General features: G+C 43.8%; 1 protein-coding gene across 1 annotated transcript in view; it reads left to right on the top strand.

The window, feature by feature from the left end:
* TRPC5 (transient receptor potential cation channel subfamily C member 5) overlaps positions 1 to 12,092 on the top strand; it is a 207,797-nt gene that overhangs the window by 177,139 nt on the left and 18,566 nt on the right. Inside the window, exon 6 of the mRNA XM_066579874.1 lies at positions 514 to 709. Within this exon, the coding sequence (XP_066435971.1) occupies positions 514 to 709 (196 nt within the window). The remainder of the gene's footprint in view (positions 1 to 513; positions 710 to 12,092) is intronic.

The raw sequence follows: 12,092 nt of genomic DNA, 5'->3' as shown, positions 1-12,092 counted from the left end.
TAGTGGTAAGATAGTAAGAGTGTGAAGAGAGGACTTGTGGCTGAAATAAATCTTCAAGGTCATCTAGACCCAGATGAAAAACTAAAAAAGGGAAAACAGAAGTCACCAATCTGAGGAGACGTCACCTGGGGTCATTAGAGGCAGCTCCATTGTAATCACTGTGTAGAACTGGTATCTGACTATTATATGGTGACTGCATTATTTAGAGGTATCCTTGATCTGAACATCGGTGTGGCATCATGGCATTATGGATAAGCTGCCACTGTTGTAATTTTTTTTTTTGGGGGGGTGGGTCAGTGGGGGGGGGGGGGGCATAAAATATACTAAGTAGAAATATACTAAAAAAGAGTAAAATATACTGGTTGTACTGAAAGAACAACATGCATATTGAATATATTAGTGTTTTCAATATTTATTTCATGGTACATCCAAAACTCCATTCTCGATTGTCCAGTGAATGTTCCTCCCAAACACCACAGTAATCATGAACCATCTTCTTTTCCTCTATTACAGCCTTTTTGAGACCCTGCAATCCTTGTTTTGGTCCGTGTTTGGTCTCTTGAACTTGTATGTCACCAATGTGAAAGCACGTCATGAGTTCACAGAGTTTGTTGGTGCCACTATGTTTGGAACGTACAATGTGATATCCTTGGTTGTGTTACTCAATATGTTGATAGCCATGATGAACAACTCCTACCAGCTGATTGCCGTGAGTACCGTTTTCATTTCCTCTTATCCTGCTAATGCAATGAAGTTACATTTTCCTGAAGGACACTACATCTAGGCCTCACAGACAAGGACGGACTATGGCTCCGTACCACACACGAGAACTCTACTTCCATCTGCCTCCAATTTCATATGGAAGCAGAGAGAGCTTTTTACTGTCATATTTTGGACAAATCAGACAGAAAAAAATCATGACCAGCATTGGGTCTACATACGGTGCCCAACGGAGTACCGCACACACATCAGCACTGGCATACATGCCTGCTGCTCTCCGGTAAGAAACCACAGGGGAGTCCATAAAGCCTCTTCTGCATGAGGTCTAGATATAATCTGACTTTTCAGCTTAAATTGTGTTTTAAGACTTACTGGTTCAGTGTAGGACTTTGTCTTAATGTATCAATAGCAATAATAATACTAATAATAATATGTGGATAGTTTGGTTGGATTTGCTTCTCTAATGGTGACATTACAATGCTATGAGCTTCAAAGGTCTACAAGCTTAACTCAAGATTGAAGGGGGTTTTCCAGCTCTTAAAAATTGATGATCTATCCACAGGAAGCAGAAAGTGCCATACATTGTGCAGTGGCCTGGCATGGTATTGCAGGCACTGCTCTCATTGAAGTGAATCTTCCTTCTCTGTACAGGTTTTGATAAACTTTCAAGTAGGGTTCGGCAATTATTTCATTGCCCACGGATCCCTTTTTGTGTTGAAATCAGGGGCAGGGTGGAAGTCTTGGATGGTAGCAACCGCTTAAGGGAGGGAGCTACCGAACTAGTCTGTGCAGAAGAGTGAGGGGACGAGGCTGAAGCGGGAATTGGGCTGTGTGGGGGGTGGGGGAGTACTAGTTAGTAAACAGTAGGTGCACTTTATGAAAATATTTACAGATTCCCAGGAGACTGTCAGCAATACCACTTCAATTCTGACATATCCCCTGCTTTGCATTGAGAACACTATGTGTGAAGCTGTTCTGATCCGAGGATCCATTAGCTTTAAACCAAGACTGTGAGCCCTTGCGAGAGGTGCCATGATACTACCCGCTGGAGAGTCATACTAAGGGCCCCTGCACACTGCAGAGCCTATTCCGCATGCGGAATCTGGCTCTGGCAGCAGCGGCATCCATGCGTACCTGCTCTGTCGGCTTCTTTTCTGTACTGCATTCTTTTCCCCACGCCATCGCTAGCCGATGATGCGGAATCTGTGCCCTTCGCAATGTTCATTGTGGATGGGCCGCGAGTTGGACGTCTTCCATTGACTTTAATGGTAGTCGTCCAATTGGTTTCCACAAGTGGAGAGAAAGAATTGATTTCCCATAGCATACTATAGGCATTGATTGCTGCAGATCCGCGGTGCGGATACCCACCACAGATTTCACAGCAAATATTAGGCAATGGGCAGGAGCTCTCAGGCTAGTTTCACACGGGCGATTGCGGAGATAAAAAAAAATTGCACATCGCAGAACGATGGAGCATGACACAATTTTTTGCTGTTTCAACATCGCATCAGCGAAAACATCGCAGATGGAAAGGAATGGGTGTGTGACTGCTGCCTCTGATTGGCTCAGCGGAACCAATCAGATGAGAGGCAGCAGTCACTCACCCATTCATAAATTCATGAATGGGTGTGTGAGTGGAATCTGCCTCTGATTGGTCAGGCTGTGACCAATTAGAGGCAGCTCATTCAGCAGGCGGGGATTTTAAATCCCCGGCTGCTGAATACTACTCACAGCTGTTCAGAGCAGTTCAGGAGGACTGCCGCTGGCCGCGCTGAACTCCGTCTGCTGGGACCAGGTGAGTATATATATATTTTTTATTGTTACACATTTCTGGATGAATTGCAGCGAAGGGCTTATATATTTAACCCCTTTCCGACAATTCATCCCGCGATCGCCGGCAGCCCATTGCTTTCAATGGAGCCAGCTGTATTGCCAGCTCCATTGAATTCAATGGGCTAACATCGTTCTGCCGGGAGAAGGTGAGTATATATTTTTTTAATTTTTACACATTTCTGGATGAATTGCAGGGAAGGGCTTATATATTTAAGCCCTTCCCGACAATTCAACCCGCGATCGCCCGCAGCCCATTGCTTTCAATGGAGCCAGCTGTATTGCCGGCTCCATTGAATTCAATGGGCTAACATCGTTCTTCTCTGCCACAGCTGTTACAGCTGTGGCAGAGGAGAACGATCTTTATGATGACAGTGCGGGGGGGGGGGTCTCACTCTTGCCGCTATTGTGGCTTAATAGTGGGACCTGGGAACTTGAGATGCAGCCCAACATGTAGCCCCTCGCCTGCCCTATCCGTTGCTGTGTCGTTCCCATCACTTTCTTGAATTTCCCAGGTTTTCACAAATGAAAACCTTAGCGAGCATCGGCGAAATACAAAAATGCTCGAGTCGCCCATTGACTCGAAACGAACTCTCGAGCATCACTGAAAGTTCGACTCGAGTAACGAGCACCCGAGCATTTTGGTGCTCGCTCATCTCTAATAGTTAAGTCTCAAAAAACCCTGCAAAGAATCTGCTGCTAATGTTTTGTTACCAGATAGCACAGGAGACCTTCAGAAGTCTTGTTGCATCCATACCTCAAGGGTTTAGAGCTATTTTGGAGGCATGAGGGTTATCTACATGGCTGATTGGTGTAGTTTGACATACTTATCTCCTATTCACTTCTATAAACGTCATAGAAACAGTGTAGAACAGCCCATTCAGCTGCCTCCATAAACCACCACTGACCACCTCAGCCACCTGATGCAACGCAGAACAAGAGTAGATGAGTGGAGAGTCAAAATGTCAATACCCTCTTAAAGGGGTTGTACCAGAATTAACTTTTATCACCTATCTATTGTATTGCTAAGGCTCCCCACCAATCCCAAAAATGGGGTCTTGCCCCCTCTTCTCATCACTGCAAGCTGACTGCAGCACCCCCCGCAGATTGAATAGGGCAATGGCCGCATATGTTCAGTGCCATTCCATTCATTATCAATGGGACTGCTGGAGATACCAAGTACAAGCGCTCAGCTAAGTCTGTCAGCCCCGTTGAAACAAACGGAGTGACTGTCACGTATGCGTGGCCATCGCCATACCTCCCACATAACTCCGGCCTAACTAACTTATAGCGCAGAATCCATGATTGCCTTTTTAAACCCACACAAACTGACATAAAAGCCAATCTATGCACTAGAATACCTGACAGCCAGTCCATTCTGGGACCTTGCAGATTGCTGTTGGTTTAGTTTCTAGACATAGTAATATACAGCATTTTGACTGCCCCTCAAGGGGGTTATTAGTAAGTTGGCGCCTAGAGCAGCTTCTCTTACTAGTCCTATTCTCATCCTCATTCATCTAAAGCGCTTACAGATCGCAAAGCCGGTAATCAATTGGTCTCACGAGTCATTCTGTCCCTTTCAAAACTCGCATTTCAAAAAATGTCCCTTTAAAAAACACTTTGTTTTTGGGGAGGGGATCGACTACCCCAGGGGCCGCCTTGCTGCGCTACCTATAAAAGAGCAGTTCTCATTGCAGGACTGTATAAAAGTTTTAGGCAGAAGATGCTGTGAAGTAAGAACGCTTTCAAAAATAGAAGTGTTAGGGACAGACGCACACGGGCGCATTAGCGTGCATATCTGTGGACGCAAAATCTATGCGCAGAATGCGCTGCGAATACAACTCATTGATTTAAATGAGTTCCATCACACCGTGTTTTATCTGCGAGTATTTTAAGGGTGGGGAAAAAAACACGACATGCTCTATTTTGGCGCGCAGTTGCGTACTAAGTCAGCTCGCCCGCCTACACAAATATGTCGCAGCCGGGACCGCAATAGTGTGAATAACCCGGCAGCGCAAGAAAGTACAGTAAAAAGTGCCGCTATGGGGGTGATAGCATGTGGCCGCGCTCCCTGCATAGCGCATATACGTCACAGTATCTTACACGTATATGAGCTTACACCCGTGTGCCGCCGCCCTAATAGTTTTTTGGTCAATGAACAAAATGCAAAGTGCCTGAATAAAAATGAAATGTAAGTCGCATATATGTATATGCGAGTTTTATATATATAGATAGATAGATAGATATAGATATAGATATCACCTATATATATATATGGTGTGACCACCCTTTGCCTTTAAAGCAGCGTTTTTCTAGGTACACTTGCACACAGTTTTTGAAGGAACTTGGCAGAGAGGTTGTCCCACCTTGGAGGACTAGCCGCATATGTTCTGTGGATTTAGGCTGGTTTCACATGGGCAAAAAAAATTGTGCGATTTTCTGCTGGTGTGAGTGTGTGTGAAAATGCAGAAATAGGAAACCCATGTTTTTCAATGGTTTCCTTCACATTTGCGATATTTTCATGTGGCGAAAAGAAAAAATCGTGGCATGCCCTATCTTTCTGCGATTTGCGATTTTTTTTTTTTCCTCTCCCATGTTTTCCCATGGAGCCTCCTTTTTATTTCATTGCAAAGCACGAACTTGCGATTTTCATGCGATGCGATTTTAAGTCCTCTTGTCTTTCTCATGAGAAAATCACAAGCGGCAGCGATATTTTTGTGAAAAAAAGCATAGCTGACGCTCAAAAATCACATGATCGTGTGAAACCAGCTTTATACTTGCTCAAATCCTTCTGCCTCTTCATGTAATCCCAGACAGACTGGATGATGATGTGAGATCAGGGCTCTATGGGGCCAAATCAGCACTTCCAGGACTCCTTGTTCTTTAGGCTGCCAGCACACGGGCAGATTTGCAATGCGGAATCCAGAGTGGGCGTCCGCCTCTGGATTCCGCTGCAAATATCACCCATATCATGCTATGGAAAAGCAATTTTATTCCTGCACACGAGCGGAAATCAATTGCGATTTTCTGCTTGCGGAGGAAAAATCGCAGCATGCTCTATTTTCAGGCAGATTCCATGCAGACAGCCTCCATTGAAGTCAATGGAAGCCGTCCGACCCATGGCCCCTCCACAATCATCCTTGCGGAAAGGTCATGTGATCCGCGTCATTGCCTGCAAAATCTATACTGCGCATGTGTGCACCAACATGCTGGCCATACCATTCGCAGTACAGAAAAAAGATGGCGGCTGGGCACAGGGTCGGATTCCGCTGAGGGCACCCGCATGTGGAATCCGACCCGATCGTATGCAGCCGGCCTTACCCTGAAGATGGTCCTAAATGACATTGGCTAGATATTTGGGGTTGTCCTGCTGCAGAATAATCTTGGAGCCAATCAGCTGCTTTCTATATCTGAAACACAAGTCTTGATTTGCAACATGTTTTCCACACCTGCCTAAAACTTTTACACAGTCCTGTATTCCAAAAATTGCTGTGCCATAAACCCTAATATACAAGAGCTGACCCATGTTAGTTCTCCAGAAAGTCAAGAGGGGTGTCGTCTCTCCTTAAGCAGAGCACCCCAAAAGTGTGTTGGGAGACACCTAGTGGGTGAGTGGGTCAAGGGATGGCATCCTATCTCCTCAAGGAGAGCACCCAGAAGCGGTGTGACAAGACACCTGAAAAGTGAATGAGGAGACTTATAAGGCCATGCAAGCTCCTCTGGGTAATATGCAAATAAGGAAGTTGAAACAATACCTCTCCAGCACCACCTATTGGATACCAGCATCACAGTAGATGAACGTATGCTGTAAATTGGTATAGTGATACAAATAGGATCTGATATTAATTGTAGCTGACATTCCCTTTAAGAAGCGCCCTATAATGAGTGAGAATGAGTAAGACCTCGGCACCATCTGTCTTCTACATACGATCATCGCTTAGCAGGTATCTTGTTACTTACAACATCACAGAGTGTCCGCAGCGGGTAAAGGGAGAAGGTGTGATTCAGTGATCAGCGCAGTGCTGACATTCACACTGAGGGTAATTATATTGAACCTGCTGCCATAGCTCATGCATCTCCTTTAGTATATGTATTCTCCTATCGGGATCGGTTCACGGCCTCTACCGTCACAACATCAAGCGAGGCTTTATTTCTCCATGGCTTCATTTAATTGCCTGACCTCGTTTGCATGAACAACCAAGTAATACCTTTTTTTCCCTCTTCTCCCGTAGCCATCTATTATAACATATGGACATATTCTTACTGGCACGCTTCCCATGCTCATTATTTGTGCAAAATCAGGATGACGGCTAAAAATACTAAATATTATCAGAACAAATTGTCTCTTTAGGAAAAAAAAAAGGAATAAATGTTAAAGGAAAAATAATGACCATTTTTCATTTTTTTTTGCAATGTTCTCATTGTGATGATGATATTCGTCCTTCTTCCATGGATCGGCTCCCAGATCTACTTGGTTCCTTGCAGACAGGCTGTAGCTCTGACCTAAAGTCGTTCTATGTCCTCCGAACTCCTGGATTATCGCCATCATGTGAGTTCTACCGCACGGCAGAATACAGGCTGCCATGAGTGTTGGCCTGGGTTCTGCTGATGGACTCAGAGTAACAGTAGAGCAGCTGCTTTGCTCTATCACTGTTTCTCCCAGTCCTATAGGACTTCTTCACCTGACCGTGTTCGCGTGGATATTTGCGCACATAAAACACATAGAATAGAACCCATTGATGGGCTTGTCCTTTCGAGCGAATGGAAAAAAGTAGGACGTACTTTTTCGTAAATGCCCACATAGCAGTTTATGGGAGGTGTGCAAATACACAAGGGGATGCGTTAAAAACTGCGCAGACACACACGCAAATCCACCTCTTCAAAGCTCGTTCAATGTACCTGTATGAGCTTTTTTGCGCATACAATCACGTGAAGCTGTCCTAAGGGCAGTAACTCTCGCTCCTGTGTTACGTTTTTGCGCAGTGGGGTAATTTTTTGCGCCTGCGCAAATGCTAAGCATGTTTGCGCAGGTGCTGTTCATTCACACAGGCAGGGAAATCACCTTTGCTCTGATTTAAAAGGCTAATTAGCCTTACAAGGTGCTGCCCTCCTCGGGTATGCACAGTATTTTGCGTATTCCTGCGCATACATATGTGCGCATTTGTGCACCCCCATAGATTCCTATAGGGAGCTGCACAAGAATACAGCATGATGCGTGGAATAAAAGGATAATTAGCCTAATGAGGTCCAGATGTATTCTTTTCCATGCGTTTTGTGCACCTCCCATAGACTTCTATGAGGGCCTTTACTGCAGGAAAATAGAGCACATCCAATTTTTTCGTACCTGTGAAATCGCGCACATATAACGTACTCATGAGCTCAAACCCATTGAAATAAATGTGTTTTATATGTTTTGACAGGAACACTATCTTTTCTCCTTAGGGAGAGCACCTAGGCGGTGAGTGAGGAGACTTATAAGGCCATGCATGCTCCTCTGGGTAATATGCAAATAAGGCAGATGGAACAATACCTCTGCAGCGCCACCTTTTGGATGGCAGCATTCCTGCAAGTCAATGTTAGACTCTTTATATAAGTCTTGTCTGGAAATTGAAAGCCAAAATACCATACACAGACAGCTGTTTCGAGGTGTTTGCCCTTATCGGTGTGCAGTAGGTTTCTGGCTTAGCTAGTAAAAGGCCTGTGATGTGGGTCAGGAACGCTATCTTTTCTCCTTAGGGAGAGCACCTAGAAGGAGAGTGAGTGAGAAGACTTATAAGGCCATGCATGCTTCTCTGGGTAATATGCAAATAAGGGAGACAGAGCAATTATATGTTTTGCATGTGCAAATACCCGTGCAAACATGGTTGTGTGAAGAAGCCCTTAGGGTATATATTATGTATATTATATATATATATATATTCCTTAGGGCTTATTCCAATGAACAAGAAAATTGTGTGAGTTTTCTGCGATACGACCCACACAAACCTTGCACTAATATGATATCCATTCTTTTAAATGGATGTATTCACATTAACCCTTTTTTTTCCTCGCAGCTTCTATCTGTTGGACCTAATTTAAGAAAACTCTTAGGGTGGATTCAGGCGACCGTATATCGGCTGGGTTTTTACGCCGAGCCTATATACGGTGTCCTCATCTGCGGGGGAGGATGGAAGAGCCAGGAGCAGGAACTGAGCTCCCGACCCCTCTCTGCTGCCTCTCCGCCCCTCTGCACTATTTGCAATGAAAGGGGGTGGGGTGGGGCTAAGTTTCACGAATTAGCCCCGCCACCGTCCCGCCTCTCCTCATTGCAAATAGTGCAGAGGAGTGGAGAGGGGGCGGGAGCTCAGAGCACTGCTCCTGGCTCTTCCAGGCTCCCCCCCTGCAGAGAGAGACGACGTATATCGGCTAGGTGTGAAAACCCACCGATATACGTTCGTCTGAATCCAGCCGTGGAGACTGTAATTTTTTTTATCAACTCAATATTATTTTGATACATTGTTGCAGGGCACCTTAAAGGCACAAACCTATCAGCCGGTGCCTACTTGACTATTTGCTAATCCGACACTGAAGACTTGCAACTTTTCCCATCTACACTGAGCTGTCCATGAGCTCTAGGCTAAGGGTATATTCACAGGTGTGGGGGGGGGTCTGGAAAATTCAGTCCAATTTTTGCTTGCAATTTTTGTGAATTTTTGTTCCAATTTTTTGACTGATTAAGTAATTTTCAGATAAAAAAAACATGCACCTGTATTCTGTTGGAAAAGTCTTACAGTTTGAAAAGTGCAGTCAAACTAAATGCTGGATTTTACATGAAACCTTAACTCATGAGCAGATCCTTTAGGGCCAATGAGCAAATGTCTGTAACATGCATATAATCCATGTGTTTATCCAGTAGAACAGATCCCATTCAGAGGAGAGCAGCTTGCTTACAGTTCAATAAATTACATAAATGTACCCAAGCAGTCTTCATGGCCAGATGCATTTGTTTGATTTATTGAACTCCAGGCTTGGCGAATGCTCTTTGTTCTTGTGTATTTGATACGGTGCCTAGAAGCGCAGAACGGTCGCTGCACCTCCATGTGAACTTATTTGGGAATACTGTAAGGTACATCGTCAGATTAACATCTCAGGAGTTGTCACTGTTCCTGAGAAGTGACATGTCCCATAGCTTAAGGGACAGATTTAACTCCAGGTAGATGTCAAGGTAGAAAAACATGCCTTGCCCAGAGACTAATGTCAACTTTTGGAGAAGGGTTTTCTGATATATATACTGTAGGCATAGGAAGGCAACTATTTTAAGGTTTTTTTAAGAGATGTGCAGTGCTGCCTCTTAACAAATTGGACATGACGGTCATAGAGAATGGAGCAGATGTCACCTGCCATGTTCCAACTCTAAACTTTTACTGAATTAACTCTCCAAGACTGTTGGCGGTAATGAAGGGTGTATGGAGCGGGCTCAGGAGCTGAGTCCACTCCGTATCCGGTGGCTATCGGCTGTTTCAGACAGCTAGGAGGTAACTTCCGTGATCAGAGATAGCTCTGATTGTGGCAGTTAACTCTTTAGATGCCACTGTCAACGCTGACCGCGCAGCAGGAGCAGGGCATTCCCTCACATGGCCAATTGGCATCCATAGCAACAATATCGAGGGTGCTGATTGCTGGCATGGCCATTTGGAGCCCTCTGAAAGCTCAAAGGGCTGCTATACATAGATGCCTATGAAGCTCTGCCCGTGGCAGGACTTTATAGGCAGCATCCAAAATCACTATCAACTACAATGCTCAAGTATTACAGTATATAGTGCATTGCGATCAAATAATTGCAAATGCAAGTCCTCTGTAGGGACTAAATAAAAGTGTAAAAAAAAGCTTGAAGAAAGTTTTTTTTATCAGTGAATAAATTAAAAAATCTTAAAAGTTTTAAAAAAACTTCCTTTTTCTGTTTTCCCCATAAAAATCTAATCAGTTGGAAAAAAAAACATATTTGAAAAATAAAGCATAGTTCCCCCCAAAAATGTAATAAAAATTCATCAAAAAGACATGATTCCCAAAATGGTACTAATAAACACGACAGCTCACCCCGTAAAAAATGAGCCCTCACACAGACCAGTCGATGAAAAAATACAACGGTTATGATGGAAAACAAAATTTTGTTTAAGAAAAAAATGTATTTACTTTTTAAAAATTGAAAAACATGAAGCTATATAAATGTAACTAAATTCTCCAAAAAATGGTGCAATTGCATTTTTAAAATTTTTTCCCAATTTAAATTTTTTTTAAAGTTTTTCCGGACACTTTATGGTTAATTAAATGGCATAATTAAAAAATACAACTCGTCCCACAAAAAAACGAGCCCTCAGATGACCATCGATGAAAAATTAAAATGTTATAGCTCTTAGAAGGCGGGGCTGAAGAAAACGAAAATTAAAAAAATGACGAATTTCGGGAGCTGAATGGGTTTAAAAGGTCATATTTTGAAGGGACAACCCTCTATAATTTCAACTGAAATCCTTTTTCCCGCTCCTGAAATGTCCCTAGTTTATATTAGGTACATACAATTACATTAAAGGGGTCAGTGTTGGACTTGGGTGCTTAGGGCCCACATGTAATATTCATTCTGGGGACCACTGAACAGGTACATGCAAATATCAGCTGTCCACTGCTAATCCATATGTGGTGCAGTGGGTGTACTGTGCCTTGCACCATTGTTAGGATGGGTGGGGGGGAAACCATTAGTGGCTCAGGACCCACTAAGGGGCAAGGCATTTTGGTGTCCTATGTAGATAAAGCAAAGAATCAATTCAAAGTGGTAGTGATTGGGTCCTTAGTAGTGAAGAGGTAATGGGAATATTCCTGGTGGTCTATAGAAGTCAATGGGTAAGTGTTGTTTTAGAGGGGACAACTATTGCTCCTATGCTTTCACAAAGGAGTGATAGTCATTCCACGAATGGAGGTGGAGTATGCTGGAGATCTCTTCCGACCACCCGCCTTCATTGACTGCAAACAGTCCATTGTTCAAAGATGAACAACTGTGGGTTTACATTAAGACGTTACTCACTAGTTGTTCCGGAGCTGAAACAGAACTACTGAGCAACTTTTTACTCAGTACTCTGTTGGGTGCCGTGCTTACATGGGTTGACAGTTCTGCACAATGGCTCGTTTATTCGGATGGCTATCGGCTCATGTAAAAGTACCCTAAGACTTTGTTATAGCACATTGCTGGATGCATCATGTAATGTATTGCACCACTGTTGGATGCCATTGATTTATGATGAGGTCTGTAAGGTTTAGTTGGGTTTCTATCTTTTGACAGGGAGAATATGGTTGCATGCAGCACTATTCTTCTTATCCAACTGCCAGGCCTGCTGAAAGCAGTGTGAACAGACCAGACCCAAGAACACATACAGATCCCACAAGACCAGAGAATAAACACAGACCTCACATCCAACCCTAAACTAATGTAGACCCCAAAATAAATGGAACACAGACCAGACCCTCTAAGTATTTACATACCCAAGACCAAGCCCCTTAGAGGAACCTGTCAG

This window comes from Eleutherodactylus coqui, chromosome 10 (genome assembly GCF_035609145.1).
Source record: "Eleutherodactylus coqui strain aEleCoq1 chromosome 10, aEleCoq1.hap1, whole genome shotgun sequence".
NCBI classification, from domain to species: Eukaryota; Metazoa; Chordata; class Amphibia; order Anura; family Eleutherodactylidae; genus Eleutherodactylus; species Eleutherodactylus coqui.
This window is presented reverse-complemented; position numbering and strand designations above follow the sequence as displayed.